Source organism: Macrobrachium rosenbergii, chromosome 45 (assembly GCF_040412425.1).
Source record: "Macrobrachium rosenbergii isolate ZJJX-2024 chromosome 45, ASM4041242v1, whole genome shotgun sequence".
In the NCBI taxonomy this organism is placed as follows: domain Eukaryota; kingdom Metazoa; phylum Arthropoda; class Malacostraca; order Decapoda; family Palaemonidae; genus Macrobrachium; species Macrobrachium rosenbergii.
The window spans coordinates 30,354,399-30,373,032 of NC_089785.1; the positions used below are offsets into that span (position 1 = coordinate 30,354,399).

An 18,634-nucleotide genomic window follows, 5' to 3' on the forward strand; every position below is an offset into this window, starting at 1 on the left:
AATGCAATGAAAGTTAAGGTGAACAAATGGATACCACCAACCCCAAGATGGGTGGAGTTTATTTTCAAAAGATCACGGGAGAATACTCACCAGATACGGTAGTGTTAAACCCCACAAAAATGCAACCCTCTGAGACCGATTATCAGCCAGATTCCCACTCCCACGTAGGCTTTGGCCAAAAGAGCTAAGCAAAATCTTGACACTTTATGCCCTCACAGAGTTTAGCCTCCGACCTTCGAAGGAGTTCACTGATCTTTTGCAGCACAGATCAAGCCAAGGACTTATTGCCTCATTGAGACGTTGAGTCACTGTTCACAAACGTGCCCGTAGAGGAAATAATTGATACGATTATTGACGAAGTTTATCAGGGCGAAAAAGCCCCCTTCAGACGCGCCTGAAAATCTCCTAAGGCAACTACTGACGCTCTGTACTAAAGAGAAATTTCCAGAGCACCTGGTGGGAGACTTTATCAACAAATCGACGGGGCTGCAATGCCATCACCTCTAGGTGTTCTCTGCGGATTTCTGCAAGGGAACGATAGAGCAACGCGTTCTTACAAACACTGACTTCCCACCGCGCGTAATATACGGACGCTGCACAGATGACCTTTTCGTTGACAGGAAGAACAAGCAAGAACTCTCGGAGGACCTTCAAGTTGCCTTCCAACGAAATTCCTGCCTTCGACTGACTACAGAGATGAATGAAAGCAGTAACGGATCCCTGCCATTAATGGTTGTGGTGGTAACAGCTAGCTGCCTTAGACACAAAGAAAAGTAATACGGCTACTCAAATAACGATATCCACGAAGTCGTCAGAAGGAAAATGGAGAAAGAGAGAATGTTCTTAAATTGTATGACAGGAATTATATGAGCGCTGCTTATAGGACAGACGAGAAGGTGCTTCGAGAAACTGTAGGTCGAGGAGTAGGCTAATACCGATAGAAGAAAATACTAACACTGACCTGCAGATATTACTATGAGAACTTCAGAACTGCCAACTTGATCCGAAAGAACAACTCTCACAACACGAACTGCAAGTCGCGAAACATTACTTATATTGGAAGCACTACAACTTCACTATCAAGAGGACTTACTATACATTTGAAAAATGGTCGTATTAAAACTCACTCGAGAGGGAGACACGATGCGGCTCCAACCAGGGAAATTCTCGAGGCCCACACCGAAATTATTGACAATGTCCCTGATGCTAAAAGACTAAAATACCTTGGGGCAATATATACATGAATATTCAGAGGCCTCCCCTAGACGAGCAAAAGGAGTCAACGCAATCATTCCACCTCATTCCGATCGCGAAAGGAGAAGAAAGACTGTAGACTAAAAACGTGTCGTCGATGTTGGGCTTCTGAAAACATTTTAGTTATATCTTTATTTTTGATGTGTTTTATTTTGTTCTGTCCTGATATTTTTAACTTTGTATTTATATTTTACTTATACTTTTCACGCGTGTGAAAACTATATTAATTCTACATACACTATTTGAATGTCTCTTTGACGGTTCTCTGTTGACCTTTTATTTTCAGCCAATTATTTTTCGCCTGGTTGTTATGTCCTCCACGTACAAGCACGTGCTATCACCGCCAAACCCGACAAGCCACTTATTCCCACACAATTTACGAAAGACTACAATCCTTTCCTCTAAAAACATTGTGCACGTAAAAACTAACTACTGAAGAGCATTTTGCTTCTTAGTATGAAAAATACAAGTTATCACTCCAATCAAGGACCTCAGTAGCAATTCTTGGTAACTGTGAACAAGTTCAGTAACAAATCTGTTTGTTTTAACTGTTCATTTCAAAACGCTAACTGCCGAATATTGGATTTTAACCATTAAACAGTTATATTTTTGACAAGCGTTCCCTCGAGAGAGTGTTATATATATGTGTGTGTGTGAATCTCTTCGTCAACGCTCTTTGTAGCCGAAGATGTCTCTAGAAGGGACGAAACGTCCCGACCAATGAACGTCCGTCAAAATGAACTCTGTTGCTTGGCTCCTATTTGCATAAAGGAAAACTAACTCCCAATATTCACCAACATATATATATATATATATATATATATATATATATATATATATATATGTGTGTGTGTGTGTGTGTGTGTGTGTGTGTGTGTGTGTATATATATATATATATATATATATATATATATATACGCATAATACATTTATACTGTAACAGCAAACATTCTGCCCGGCATTCTTGGAAAACAATTATATTATTTACTCTTTCGTGTTTAGCTTCCCACGCACATATTATTATTATTATTATTATTATTATTATTATTATTATATTCTCTCGTGTATATACTCTCTTCGTTTCCTTGTTCGAGAGAGATCAGAGGAGGAGAAGAAGAGAGAAGGAAAGGAGGTAGGAACGGGTCCTTATATGTATAAAGTATATCTTTAGAACATAATGGGGAACAGGTAAGAACGGAGCGAGTTCTAGAACTTCGCTTATGGGAAAGGGATTGAAAGTTTCACATATTTTTATAAATTATGTGGGAATAAGTGGCTTGTCGGGTTTATATATAGATTTGGGGGAATCCAAACCCTCTATCTTTACAACAGGATAGGGAACAAGTAAGCACGGAGCGAGTTCTAGAGATTTTGTTGTTCGGGAGAAGGATTAAACGATTTCGTAGAGGGGGAGGAATGCAGTTTTTGGTGAATTATGTGGGAATAAGTTGCTTGTCGGGTTTAACGTTTGATAGAAGCAGAGAGTACTTAAGTAATCAAGTGTTTTAACTAGAACATTAAAAATGACTTCATATATTTAGAGGAAAGGAATGCATATGTGGGAATGAGTGGCTTGTCGGGTTTGGCGTTGATTGTACGTGATGTTAAGTTGTATTTTTGATAGAAGTCAAAGGCGCTTAATTTTTTTTTTTTTCCATTTGAATGATAGAAGTACCTTAAATATTTAGAGAAAGGGATCCATATTTTGGTCAATTATGTGGGAATAAGTGGCTTGTCAGGTTTGGCGATGATTGTACTTGTATTCCCGATACCAAGAAGCAAAATGCTCCTCAGTAATCAGCTTTGGTGTGTACAATGTTTTTAGAGGAAAGGAATGTAGTTTTTCGTAAATTGTGTGGGAATGAGTGGCTTGTCGGGTTTGGCGGTGATAGCACGTGATGTTGATAACTTGTATTTTTTATTTTTAGAAGCCAAGGACACTTAAACAATCAGCTTTTATTTGTAGGATGTCAAAAGTGCCAGTGATGTTTCTGTGCAGAAAGAAGCAGACCGCATTGAAGGATGGGGATTCGAGTAGTAATAATAATAATAATAATAATAATAATAATAATAATAATAATAATAAACACAAAAGCATCAAATAAGGAAACAAAAGCGCAGAAGAGTGTCATTATCAAATCCGGACGGAAGGAGAGAGTGGCGTCAGACCTCTTGATAAGAGCCACGACTGGCCAGGGACTCGATTTCATTCGACGTAGAAAATCAGTTTGAAAGGTTCGTATATTTTGAATAATATGCGAAGGAAACTGGTCGATTTCGTAGGCAGATTCTAATTCCTGGTTGTTGAAGGAGTTCTTTTTCATCGTAGTCTTAATCCGTTCGTCTCTTGTTTCGTGAGAAAAGTGGTCATTTCTGCGAAGCTGGTTTTCGCTGGTCGATCCTTCGTCCATCCTTGGTGACAAGTGTTGGGTCTGACAGATACAGGGAGAGAGAGAGAGAGAGAGAGAGAGAGAGAGAGAGAGAGAGAGAGAGAGAGAGAGAGAGAGATGACACAAAGTGGTGGGTATGACAGATCTCGACACAGAGAGAGAGAGAGAGAGAGGAGAGAGAGAGAGAGAGAGAGAGATGACATGTGATGCGCTTGTGTGCGTGTGTACGTGCATCCTTCCTGTGCGTCACCACTTTGATGGCATTTTAGGGGGGGGGGTAGTGGGTAGGAGACGATAACGGGGGTTAAGGGAGGGGTATAGGGTACTAGAAGAATGAGCACCTCCCCATTCTGCAAAATGACCAGTTCTCGAGTGATAGGTGCGGAGGAAGGAAAGTCCCTATCCTAGATTTCGCGAGACGCCCTCCTCTCGAGTTGTGCCCGGCTGTGAGACAGTGTCACGTGACTTAGCGTTCAGATTGTTGTTAGATATTGTTAAAAGTACCTCCCAAAGGTCGTCTGAAGCTTTACCTTGCCCTTGGAATGGATTAAACCCCGAATCTCTCGACTCGCACCCACTCGGTTCCTCCTCCCGACGACTCTGAAAATGTCTCTGGAGAGCGAAGGCAGATCCGAAGACGCCCTCAAGAGATGTCGTCTGATTCCTCCTGAAGAAGAGATCAGGGTCAGCCCCGTCGTCCTGTCCTCAGTGCCCCCTCAGAGTCCGTGCCAGGAGCCTCCACCTCCTCCTCCTCCTCCTTCGTCGAGTATGACCCTGGATTCCCCTTGGTACTCTGCAGAAGGCGCGGTTGTCGATCAACATGCCGTCGCATCCAGCGTCCTTGGGAACTTCAGCGTCGTGTCGTCTTCAGTGGATCATCAGACAGTGACGTCCTACGGGCACATGGGCGCCGCTAGCGGCGGCGGCGCCGTCGAGGACCTCCGGGAGGAGGGAGACCTCCACCAGCCTTGGTACACCTGCCTCTACTCGCCCCCGTCCTTACAGCAATCTCCCCTTCAGGAGTTAGTCGACGCGACTTCCAGCGGCAACAGCAGCGCCGCCGTAGTCGAAGGGCACTCGTACCCAATGCCCCATCACGCGGGCTACTCCCTGGTGGGTCCCGCTTCCTCCTCCGCGTCGGGCGTGTACCCGGGTCCTCTGGCCATGAAGCTGGAGGAACCCAGGCAATCTGAGGAGGTCATGGCGGGCCTGAACATGGAGAACCCGAGTGGGTTTGATTGCGTGGGGCTTCGCGTGGAGGATTACCGCCTGGGAGGGCACGCGATGCCCGAGGAGGAAGACGGGTCTGTCAACCTGATGACGGCAGCTGCTGCTTCCACAGGGGCGTGGATGGTGGATGACATGGCCTCTGGGGGCACCACTTGGCCCTCTGTCAAGATGGAAGCCTGGAGCAATCCCCACGGTTGCAGTAGGTGAGTGCACACAGATGTTATGCGACTGGAACCTCAAAGGTTCAGTCGATCATTTGGAACCTCAAGGTTCAGTCGGCCAATTGGAACCACATAGGTTCAATTGGTCAATTGGAACCTCAAAGGTTCAGTCGGTCATTTGGAACCTCAAAGGTTCAGTCGGCCAATTGGAACCACAAAGGTTCAATTGGTCAATTGGAACCTCAAAGGTTCAGTCGGCCAATTGGAACCACAAAGGTTCAATTGGTCAATTGGAACCTCAAAGGTTCAGTTGGAACCTCGGAAGTTCAGTTGGTCATTTGGAACCTCAAAGGGTCAGTTGGTCAATTGAACCTCAATGTATTTAAGTCAGTATTTTCTTAAGGTGGGCTTCTTATTCCATATGGATAGGGTTCTTCATCTACTGAATATATATATATATATGTATATATATTATATATATAATAATATTTTTGTGTATATATATAAATTTATATAGTATGTAATTTTACAGACATTTTTCATAAAAAATTATATATATTATTATTATTGCCGAGGAGGAGGAAATATAATTAAGAAATAAATAAATAAATAACTAGAATACCAACTTATATATATATTGCAAGTATAGAATAACAACCTATATTATCATTCATTATTTGGCAGCAACCGGATAAATGCATGATGATACTAATTAGTCGAGCATAAATAGAATATATATATGAAGGTATATATGCCATATATATAGGGTTGACTATCCTAGAATGTTTAAATCATATATATCTCCCACTAAAGCCAGGCAGCACTTTATTTGTCCATTTCTGTAATAAACAATTTAAATGTTGGCTGGAGCATATTTTCAGCACTTGTTTCTGAGATTGATGTTCACTAGTAGAATATGGAGTTGGTGATAAATTACAATGAAGATTATATAGGAAAAACATGAAGAATGTGAAATTTACCTCCGATGTTAAGGATAAACGTTTCTTAGAACTCGAGGGTGTCTAAATAAGTCCCTAGTGGTTTTGAGGCCTCATTCCTCCCGTTGGCGATGGATCTGGCGGTAAGCGTTTCTTGGGTCATTTCTTCAAAGGCGAGTTAAAGCTGTAATTATTTCCACGCCTCTTTTTCTTCATATTGTTAGTTTGCTTGATGATGGCAGATTCAGCATCTTTCTTTTGTTCACAAGACAGCTACTCTTGATAACCATTTATCCATTCCAGTTAATGATATGTTGAAATTTTCTGTCCTTACAAAACATTCCCGAAACTCTGAGTTCGTAACGTGCTGATTTTTTTGCTCTTTTATTCTTTGCTTTGAGTCAGTTTACGAAGCATGACTGTCCTCAATTGATAAATTTCAAAAACTATTCTACAGAATCTTGTAAACTCCGGCTTCTTCCCTTTTGTTATTTTATTTCAAATTTATAATTGTATCACTTCCTGGATTTCAAATAATGGAAAATGAAACTCTTATCAGAACTTATTGCTTGCTTTTAAGAATGTTTTCATCGCTATGGAGCTTTAATTTAAGTTCAGAATCTATTTTCAGTTGTATATACACTCCTGCTCTATATTTTATTTTGCTTTTATGGGCTGAAACCATAAGTTATAACGTTCGCACAGTTAGGTGTTGGCGGAACGTTTAACTTTTAAATCCTTCCCACTCATTTCATATCCTAAAGTCCTCTGAGAATGAGTTGCACCCTACCATTTTTTACGACGTGGTACTTAAGAAATGAATGTAGGAGACAGCGAAGGTGGGTTTCACGATATACTGTAACCAGAGAGCTGTTCTGTTTTCGATGATCAGTACATCTAGCACACAGCGCCTTCGTCTTTTCCTAATTTAGAATTTATGGTCCCGATACTTATTAACTTCCTTAAAGTCCCCCACTATTGTGCCATTGTAAAATATCATTGAGGGCTGATAGACGACCAAATAACCTTCCATCCAAAATATTTGATGGAAAATAAACGATATCCACCTTTTTTTGTAAAAATTACCATTGACACGTTATTAGTTACAGAGAGGTTATAAGGTTAAAGACATCTATGTTCAAGAGGAAAATTCTTCATACACACACACTCTCTGAGAAAAACAACACGTCGGTCATACTTTAGTAAATATTAAAAGACTGATTAGGAACAGCGTTTGAGGGGATGTTTAAACTATTTAAAACGGTATGTTCTTCTGCAGTGATCCTCATGGTTAGAAGAACAGACCGTTTTAAATCTTGGAGTTTCATCTGCTTGTAAAACCTGGTCCTGAGAGTAATCTTAATTTCCTAGTTGCTTTTGATAAACATTTTGCAAAAACAACTATGACAAGAAAGAGGCATATCTCAAAGGCATTTTGCTAAATGTCTTGGAGCAAAATAACAACAAAAATTGCTCCCGTGAAAAGATTCCAAAATGCATTAGTTAGCTTAAGAAAAAGGGGGATATCATCATCACAAAATCTGACAAAGACGGGAAAATAGTTCTGTTAGACAAGGAGACATACATCAATAAAGTTCAAGAACTTCTAAACGATGCGGAGACCTACGACAAATTAACGAAAGATCCCACAACAAATATTGCTGCTCAGTTTAACAAATCAGTTAGAACCATAGGGGGCAATAAAAAGACATAGAATTACTAGAGACATTCAAGGTAATCAACCCCTCTCTCCCCTATTTTTACGGCCTCCGAAAACACATAAAGATGGGATTCCTTTACGCCCCATAATATCTAGCAGGGGCTCTTTCATGTACAAATTATCAAAATGGCTCGCAGACTTGTTATCACCCTTTCTAGGAACCTTCATCCTCCCACGTCAAACATGCAGAAGATTTCATACAAAAATTTAATAGTTTAAACATCCCCTCAAACAACATCAAACTGCTCAGTCTAGACGTCGATTCATTATTTACTAAAGTCCTGATTGCCGACGTGTTGTTTTTCTTAGAGAGGAAGTTACAACCATATGAAGACCATTTTCCTCTTGGCATAGATAAAACTTTAAAACTTATCAACCTCTGTGTAACTAACAACGTGTTTTTCTTTCAATGGTACTTTACAAACAAAAATTTGGCTGTAGCATGGGAAGTCCCCTATCACCCCTTCTAGCAAACTTGTACATGGAATATTTCGAAAACAGAACTTTTGTCGTCTATCAAACCCCATAACATGATCTGGCTTAGATACGTAGATGATATCTTTTACTTTCTGGGACAATAGCTGGGGGACTTTAAGGAATTTTTTAATAGGCTAAATTCGCTAGTTCCGACCATAAAATTTAAAACAGAATGGGAAAAGGACGGAAAACTGCTGTTCCTAGATGTACTGATCATAAGAAAACAGAACAGGTATGCATTTACAGTATATAGAAAACCCACCTTCGCTGTCTCCTACATTCATTTCTTAAGCTACCACGACGTCTCCGTAAAAATCATGGTAGGGTGCAACCTATTCTCAGAGGACTTAGGATATGTTCAAATGAGTACCTGGATCAAGAATTTAACACGATCCGCCAACACCTAACGCAACTGCTCTATCCACCACACATTATCGAGAGGGCTATTAATAAAGCAAATAAAATATACTACAGAGGTCCCACTCACAACAGACAAATAGATTTCAACAACAAAATAAAGCTTCCATACGATGAAAAAACATCCAAAAGGCCACCGAGCAACTCAGTTCTGATAATCCTTTCATTTTCCATTATCCCAAATCCATCGGGAGTTCGCTCGTTAACGTATACTTAAATAACAAAAGGAAGAAGCCGGAGTTTACAAGATACCGTGTAGTAATTGTCATGACATTTATGTAGGCGAGACAGGTAGATCGCTCTCGCAAAGAATAACAGAGCACAAAAGATCAGTACGTTACGCTTTCGAGAGTTCGGGAATTTTCCTACATATTAGAAATACAGGGCATGTCATTAACTGGAGTGGGGCGAGTTGGTTTTCAAGAGTAGCTGTCCGTACAAAAGAAAGATGCTGAAATCTGCTATCATCAATCAAACCAACAATATGAACCTGTCAGGAGGACATTGGAAATCGGACGCCATTGACACCTTTAATCCTCGCACCCTTTTTGAAGAAGATGACCCAAGAAACGCGACCGCCAGATCCATCGCCAAACGGGAGCTAATGAGGCCAAAACCACTAGGAATTTGGTCAATCTCTCCTTCTTAAGAAACGCCACCTCCTTAACATCGGAGGCCCAAGGCCACACCTTCATGTTTTTGTATATATACCATTGTAACTTTCCACCTGTCCATATTCTACCAGTGAACAGGGGCACAGAAACAAGTGCCCGAAATATATGGTTTCAACGTTTAAATAGTGTTTTATGGGCCTTCTTATTTTCATATTACACTGTAGTATTACAGGAAAAGACATTCATATATATATATATATATATATATATATATATATATATATATATTAGAAATTATATTTTCTACTGACTCGGCAATAATAATAATAATAATTTTATAATAGCAACACTGTGGAAATTCTACCCTCCAAATATTGATTGATTCATTTACGTCATTGGCGTCGCAGCTCTTTAGGTCATCGACGTTGAAAATATTTTTTTAACCATGGGTAACTTGGTTTTGAAAAAATATATGTATTTTAAATTCAAGATACATTTAATAACAAAAAGAGCAGCTTAGTTCATGCATGTTTTATAATACAATAATACAATCGTTGTTTTTTATAGAAATTTGGTAGCATTTGCCGCCAAGTTACAATCAATCTATAGTCTGTCTTTTTTCAAGAGTTGATGGTAAATATCCCAAGTGAAATCATTCAGGTTAATCCTTTAACACAGTGTTTATTATATCTATATATATATATATATATATATATATATATATATATATATATAGAGAGAGAGAGAGAGAGAGAGAGAGAGAGAGAGAGAGAGAGAGAGAGAGAGAGAGAGAGAAAAGAAATGTGACATTTACCTTCCTCAACAAGCACTCCAACGCATCAGCCAATCAGAGGCAAGATAAGAAAAAAATCCTTTAGATACCATCTGCTGAAATTTACCATTTCAACGGGGGCTTCGGAAACCTCGCCTTTCTCCGGTGTTCCCCTTTATAATTTTCATTTTTATCTTAATAATCACTGGCTAGGTCAGGTTCATCGGGTTGCCCCTCCCCGGCGGCCTCTGCGACTCCTAACACGGAAGACCATCTGGAAAGTTGTGTAATTTAATGTCTTCCATATTTTTTTTTTTCCATGGGTTGCCGACGCCGTCGGCCTTCCAGCTAGGAATTGACTGAATCAGACTTTGGTTGATAAACATTATTATTATTATTAGTATTATTATTATTATTATTATTATTATTATTATTATTATTATTATTTAATGCGGTTGAATTTTCATAAGGTTCCCACGAGAGAGAGAGAGAGAGAGAGAGAGAGAGAGAGAGAGAGAGAGAGAGAGAGAGAGAGAGAGAGAAATAGCGACTAAGAGAGATAACGATAGATACAGAGAGGAAGAGAGAGAGAGAGAAATAGCGATTGAGAGAGAGAGAGAGAGTTAAGTATACCTTAGCTTAACCAGACCACTCAGCTGATTAACAGCTCTCCTAGAGAGGGCTGGCCCGAAGGATTAGATTTATTTTACGTGACTAAGAACCAACTGGTTACCTAGCAACGGGACCTACAGCTTATTGTGGAATCCGAACCACATTATAGCGAGGAAATGAATTTCTATCACCAGAAATAAATTCCTCTAACTCTTCATCAGCCGGCGACAGCGATAGAGAGAAAAAGAGATCGACAGACAAGAGAGAGATAGAGAGAAAAAGAGAGACAGAGAGAGACAGAGAGAGAGAGATTGAGAGAGAAAGAGAGATATCATAGACGAAGAGAGAGAGAGAGAGAGAGAGAGAGAGAGAACGATAGATAGAGAGAAAGAGAGAGCGAGAGATAGATATAGAGAGAAAGAGAAACAGCAAAAGCGAGAGAGAGAGAGAGAGAGAGAACGATAGATAGAGAGAGAGAGAGAGCAGAGATAGATATAGAGAGAAAGAGAAACAGAAAGAGAACAGAGAGAGAAGAGAGAGAGAGAGAGAGAGAGAAAAAGAGAGAGAGAGAGAGAGAGAGAGAGAGAGAGAGAGAGAGAGTCACAGGAAGCAGCAATTGCGGAAATTTTGAAAGGCCGAACGTAAAACCGGAATGTCTAGAATTCTAATAAGTGAATCCTGTAGTTTTATTTCTTATATTTTTGTCATACATAAAATTATTTTGTTGAATTCGGCTTCGAGTTATGTTATAAAATCACTTTCGCTTGATTTGGGCCATTAGATATTATGAAATATTATTTTGTGTGTTCAGTTTTCACGTGAGTTATAAAATAATTTTTATAATTTTTATATTTTTAGATTAAAATACATAAAATTGTTTTTTTAACTTTAGGTTTTGTTTATAAAATACTAGAATTTTTATTTTCTCTCTGTTTAGTGTTAATGTGAGTTATAAAATTGCATTCCATATTTTTTTTTATTGAAATACATAAATAAAATAGTTTTTTATCTTTTGATTTTGTTTATAATATATTAAAAAAAATTTATTTTCTCTGTCTAGTATTAACATGAGTTATAAAATTACATTGCGTATTTTTTATCATTTTAAAATTTAGATTAGTTCAAGATATAAACATTTCTTTCAGTCCAAAAATTTTTAAGTCCAAGATATAAAAATTGTTTTCAGTCCAAAAATTTTCTAGTCCAAGATGTAAAAATTGCTTTCAGTCCAATAATTTTTGTAGTCAAAGATACAAAGATTGCTTTTAGTCCAATAATTTTAAAATTAAATTGACATATTTTATCATTGCAAAAATTTATTTTGTAGATTATCTTTATAATTTTTGAAAAGTTCGAAGTTGAAAAATAATTTGATGTGTGGATATTTTTATTATAAGTAACAGTAATTTGGGATATGAATATTTTTATTATAAGTATCAATAATTTATTTACGAATATTTTCATAAGTAACAATAATTTGTATGAATATTTTTACTATAAGTAACAATAATTTATATATGAATATTTTTGTTATAAGTAACAATAATTGAATATATGAATATTTTTCTAAGTAACAATAATTTGATGTATGAATATATTTCTTAGTAACAATAATTTGATGTATGAATATCTTTCTAAGTAACAATAATTTGATATATGAATATTTTCATAAGTAACAATAATTTATATATGAATATTTACATAAGTAACAGTAACTCACTTATGAATATTTTCATAAGTAACAGTAACTTACTTATGAATATTTTTATAAGTAACAACAATTTGGTGTATGAATATTTCATAAGTATCAGTAGGTTAATATAAGTAAGAAGCCTTCAACCAACCTGGTATGAGGTGCACTGTAGGCATTGCTTAAGGTTTATTTGCAGCGTCCCTTAGACCCCTAGCTGCAACCCCTTTCGTTCATTTTACTGCACCTCCTTTCATATTCTCTTTCTTCCGTCTGACTTTCCAGCTCCTCTAACGCTTGATTCATAGTTTTCCTCCTGTTACACCTTTCAGATCATTTTACTGTCAATTTCCGTTTCAGCGCTGGATGACCTCGTAGGACCCAGTGCTTGGCCTGTGGCCTAAATTCTGTATTCAATTCAGTGTTAATATGTTCTCCATTTTAGAATTTTAGTAGTAACAAGTTTAAAAGTAGAAATGATTTTTAGTTAAATATTCTTAAAAGTAACAATAGTTTAACTAAACTTGGAATATATATATATATATATATGTATATATATATATATATATATATATATATATATATATATATAATTTTTTTAGAATATTGCACTATGAATTATATAATTTTCAATAAATACAATGCTATATTAAATTATATAATTTTCAATAAATACCTCTCCACATTTTTGTGGCCAGTACAATAAATTAAAACTACAAACTGTATTTTGAAGGGCAATACAATAAATTTTAAATACATGTCTATATTTTTAGGGTCAGTACAGTAAATTAGAAATACATACTATATCTTTAAGGGCAATGCAATTTTTAAAAAATATATTCTACATTTTTAGGGGGCAATACAATAAATTAAGAATACAAACTGTATTTTTAGGGGCAAAATTTATCCAGAAAAATACAAAAAGTTGTGTGTATTTTTTCTGGTAATTCTGAAATTAATGAACAAATTTTGGATGTAATTTGTAATGGCATTGAAATTCCTGTGTTAAATTACGTGACACTTTTAGGGTTCTGTAAAAGAATAGAGATGGATATCTGTCTGTCCGTCCGCACTTTTTCTGTCTGCACTTTTTCTGTCCACTTTTTCGGTCCGCACTTTTTTCTGTCCACTTTTCCGGTCCTCACTTTTTCTGTTAGAACTTTTTTCTGTCCGCACTTTTTCTGTCCGCACTTTTTTATGTCCACTTTTCCGGTCCTCACTTTTTCTGTTAGAACTTTTTTCTGTCCACTTTTTCTGTCCGCACTTTTTTCTGTCTGCACTTTTTCTGTCCACACTTTTTCTGTCCGCACTTTTTCTGTCCGCACTTTTTTCTGTCCGCACTTTTTTCTGTCCGCACTTTTTTCTGTCTGCACTTTTTCTGTCCACACTTTTTCTGTCCGCACTTTTTCTGTCCGCACTTTTTTCTGTCTGAGCTTTTTTCTGTCCGCACTTTTTTGTCTGCACTTTTTCTGTCTGCACTTTCTGCACTTTTTCTGTCTGCACTTTTTCTGTCCGCACTTTTTCTTCTGTTATTTTTCTGTCCGCACTTTTTCTGTCTGCACTTTTTTCTGTCCGCACTTTTTCTGTCTGCACTTTTTCTGTCTGCACTTTTTTCTGTCCGCACTTTTTCTGTCTGCACTTTTTCTGTCTACACTTTTTCTGTCCACACTTCTGTCAGTCCTCACTTTTTCTTTTCTGCCCCTCGGATGATAAAAACTACTGAGGAGGCTAGAGGGCTGCAAATTGGTATGTTGATCATCCACCCTCCAATCTTCAAACATACCAAATTGCAGCCCTCTAGCCTCCTCAGTAGTTTTTGTTTTATTTAAGGTTAAAGTTAGCCATAATCGTGCATCTGGCACCGCTATAGGTGCCAACAACACAGGCCATCACTGGGCCATGGCTGAGAGTTTCATACAGCATTTTATGCTGTACAGAAAGCTCGATTGCGCCGAAGAATCTGTAGTATTTAGAACCACTTCTTATTCATCTAGTATCAATTAGCGGTCACCCATTCAGGTACTGAACACGCCCGCGTCAATGAATCCCCCTCCCTCCCTGTCAGGTCACTCCTTCCCACATATATTCTGCGAAACAGCTACTGCTTCTGTTCCTCCACTGCCGGGCTTTGAAATTCGCCTCTCCTTCCGTTTTCCCATTTGTCCTATAGCTTTCTTTCCTCCTAGAGGTTGAGGGGGGGCTTGTTCCTCCCTGTAGGATCAATCCTAGGCTTTTTTTTTTCCACATTGGTCTTTTTTTTTTTTTTTTTTGCTCTTTGAGGATGATTTTACCAGTTTCTGACTTTTTAGCTAATTGTTTTATATATATATATATATATATATATATATATATATATATATATATATATATATATATATATATATATATAAAACCACCACAGTAAGAAATTAGCTAAATACAGTTGACCAGCAGATGCACTTTATGAGTATTGAAGGATGGTACAAGTTGTCTGATAAATAACGACTGTAGGCTTGTTAGATCTTGAGGGTTGGCAGTAGGACCGATGACACTAAAATCTTCGTTCTCAATGGAGGTTTTACAGTGTTTAGAATGATTCCTGATATTGGAGTGCTGTGGGTTCGAGATTCTGCCAACTGTGCGGAAACTAACTCCCCGATTACATCTATGCGCGCCTTAAGAACCCTACAGGTGGATCCCACGTAAATCCCTGAAATACATTTAGGGCAAGTATATTTATAGAGGACACATTAGGACACAGCTGCTGATCCTGTACTTTAAACGAAGAGCCAATACTAAGAGGATCTTTGGGAATTCATTGGCTGATATGGCTGGGAAATGCTCTTGGATAATTTTCGTAAATCTTTTTTGAAAGGTTAGGTCACTGATGTATGGGAAGGTTGCAGAGAAATTCATTTTTGTACCGTTAGGACTTGAGGTCCTCTAGAGAAATGTTTATTTAGTAATAGATTTAACTTTCTATACACTAGCATTCCAGTTAGATGCGAGGACCAGTGCTCTATTAGGAAGGGTCAAAATGGAATTGATCTTGAAATTCAAATAACAGCTACTATAAAAACTAGATCCGAATCCTGTAAAAAGTTTTCTTTCTAAAAATCGTGGTGTTAAAAGAATTGTTTTCTCTATATACTTGAACGTCCAGGAATGACAGACATTTGTTGTCTTTTTCTATAGAAAATTTCATATTCGGGTGGAATGTATTCACGTATTCACCCTTGAAGCGAACTGACGTATCGTGCGGTTAAATTTATTAAAAGTGGACTCAGGATCAGGGAATAACTTGTCAAGAATCAGTTCGATGGTCTCACCAACTGGAATATTCGTAAACAGAGATTCGATATATATATATATATATATATATATATATATATATATATATATATATATATATATATATATATATATATATATATATATATATATATATATATTTACTTTATTCATTTATTATTTTCTAAAAATAAATTTCATTTTCAAAACAAAAAAAACTCAGGTCAATCAAAGTCATATCCATTTTATTTTCCAATTGTCTTTATTTTCTCATTTTCTTCGCAGCGTTACGCGAGACCCTGTAACCCCCTTCGGTTTTTTATAGATTACATAAAAGATGGCAATCGATTTAATTTTATCCCTGATTTTTTATCTGGCGTCGCGTCCAAAGCTGCAAATTTGATATCGAGTCGGAATTTGGCTTAAAATTGATCCAATTCTTTCGCTATTTCCGGCTGTGTAGAGACACCAGGTCGATGCTCATTTGTTTCCACATTAATTAATGGTCGTTTGTGGATGTGGGAAAATGAATAATTATTTATAATTGTTGACAATTATCTCACTCGTCGATTAGATCCTTATCTTGATGTCGGGGCGAAGATAAAGTCGCCGTCTCCCAGACAGAGAGAGAGAGGGGGGGGGGAGTGTGAGAGAGTGTGTGTGTGTGTGTTTTGGAGTGCTTCACGAAGCATCTACTGCTGCTGCTGCTGCATCCCATCTCTCCAGGCAAGCAAGAAGAGGCACGAAGCACGACGCAAGCGTCATGAAGACGCACAGGTAATAATGTCGCCAGGCGTATCTTGTAGAAGCGAAGGGATCATGTTTCACGTAATGATTTATTTTTGGCGATTTTCGTTTGTCTTCTGTTCAAACAACTGACGGATCTTCGTCGTCGCGCGTGTGTGTGTGTGGAGCCTTTAGCAACAGGTGTGCTCTCTCTCTCTCTCTCTCTCTCTCTCTCTCTCTCTCTCTCTCTCTCTCTCTCTTTGATGCTTTATAAGCCTAGGGGCCTTTATTGTGAGGCTACATTGCACGTGTCAGACATTCGCTGCGTGGTACCTTTAGCAATAGTTATGGCTCTCTCTCTCTCTCTCTCTCTCTCTCTCTCTCTCTCTCTCTCTCTCTCTCTCTCTCTCTCTCTCTCTCTCTCTCTCTCTGGCCTTACTGTGACTCGATGTTGCATGCAACAGACCGCATAAGTTTGTTGCAAAATCCACAAATACTTGGATTGGTTTTCATTCTCTTCATAGGCGAGTGTTTCGGCTTCTGCAAACTTCTTTATTCATCTTCTCTCAGTTGTTTGAGTGGATTACATCTAGCGCTGTGGCATTTCTTGATTTATTTATGCAATTGGTTTAGTTATTCGTTTGTGCAAAAGTGAAGAAATTTGAAATTATCTTTCGGTGAAGTAGGCTAGTCACTTTTCGTAGTGACTCTCATGTTTTTAAATATAAATCTGGTTCAAATTTCGTTCCATATATATTAAATGATGTTCCATATTGTCATTAACATTCCCTCCTCTGTGATATGTTAAATTTAACCGTTTATATAATAATAATAATAATGATAATAATAATATTTAATCACAAATTACTGAAGCCATTGTGGTTAAGCCATAGGCATTTACCCCAAATTTCCTTATTTTAATGAACATTTTAACCGACCTATGGCTTCGTCTTCTCCAGTTTAACCTTCTTCAAGGTTACCCGTTTGGGGAAGGTTTACCACGTGAATTTGATAAGGAAAAAGAAAAAAAAGAATATTAGGTAACCGAACCGATATCAGTCGCCTGAAGTGACTCCCTTGAAAAATAGAACTTGGCAACTGTAGTCGACTGCCGTTTTCATTCGTGGGAATTTTCAAAATTTTATTTATTTTTTTCGGTGTTTATTTTAGCATATCGGGAATAGTTTTGTATTGTTGTGATGGGATTTTTTTGTCTTTTTTTAAACTGATTATGTTATCTTTTAGTTTAGTTTAAGGCAGCAATTTTATGTGATTTTTTACGAATATTTTTTCCATTTTTCGTAATATTTATATTTGCTGGTCGCTTCGTTTTTTCATTTAAAATAAAAATCAATGAATAATGGACAGTGCGCTATGAGTGTGTCATTTTTTCAGGACCAATATTTGGCCTTCAATTATCCATAATATGTCGCTGTGTCAAGTTTGTTGTTAAATATAAAAATGTGTTTTTACGTAAACATTTTGCAATTTTTAGCCTGATGATTATAGTAGCCTACTATACTTCTATAGTCAGAATTCATTCCAATTTTTCAGACGAACATCATGCAATTATAATTGTATGTATTCATAAAACCGGCATTAGGATTCGTCTAAAACATTCTGACGGGATTAGTTTGGCTTTGAAGGACGAATACTTCGAGAGAAATTGATAGGCCTGTGAATTTTTCTTTTTGTGTTAAACCTTTCAGACCTTTGTGTTCCTCCTGTTACACCTTTCAGACCTTTCTGTTCCTCTTGTTACATCTTTCAGACCTTTCTGTTCCTCCTGTCACACCTTTCAAACCTTTCTATTCCTCCTGTTACACCTTTCAGACCTTTCTGTTCCTCCTGTTACACCTTTCAAATCTTTCTGTTCCTCCTGTTACACCTTTCAAACCTTTCTATTCCTCCAGTTACACCTTTCAAACCTTTCTGTTCCTCCTGTTACACCTTTCAGACCTTTCTATTCCTCCTGTTACACCTTTCAGACCTTTCTATTCCTCCTGTTACACCTTTCAAACCTTTCTGTTCCTCGTTACACCTTTCAAACCTTTCTGTTCCTCCTGTTACACTGTTACACCTTTCAAACCTTTCTATTCCTCCTGTTACACCTTTCAAACCTGTTACACCTTTCAGACCTTTCTGTTCCTCCTGTTACACACCTTTCAAACCTTCTGTTTCCTCCTGTCACACTTTCAGACCTTTCTGTTCCTCCTGTCACACCTTTCAAACCTTTCTATTCCTCCTGTTACACCTTTCAAACCTTTCTATTCCTCCTGTTACACCTTTCAGACCTTTCTATTCCTCCTGTTACACCTTTCAGACCTTTCTGTTCCTCCTGTTACACCTTTCAGACCTTTCTG

At 37.6% G+C, this 18,634-nt stretch overlaps 1 protein-coding gene across 5 annotated transcripts in view; it reads left to right on the forward strand.

Annotated features, from left to right (window-relative positions):
* Hr96 (Nuclear hormone receptor HR96) overlaps window positions 1-18,634 on the forward strand; it is a 53,857-nt gene that overhangs the window by 20,441 nt on the left and 14,782 nt on the right. Inside the window, exon 1 of one of the 5 annotated variants that reach the window (XM_067088847.1) lies at window positions 3,809-5,077. The exons of 2 other annotated variants lie outside the window; for them this stretch is intronic. In XM_067088847.1, coding sequence (XP_066944948.1) covers window positions 4,251-5,077 — 827 coding nt within the window. In that variant the 5' untranslated portion in view covers window positions 3,809-4,250. Of the gene's footprint in view, window positions 1-3,808; window positions 5,078-16,173; window positions 16,323-18,634 lie in introns of those variants that run through there. 2 more of the 5 variants (XM_067088848.1, XM_067088851.1) reach the window with 2 other exon arrangements.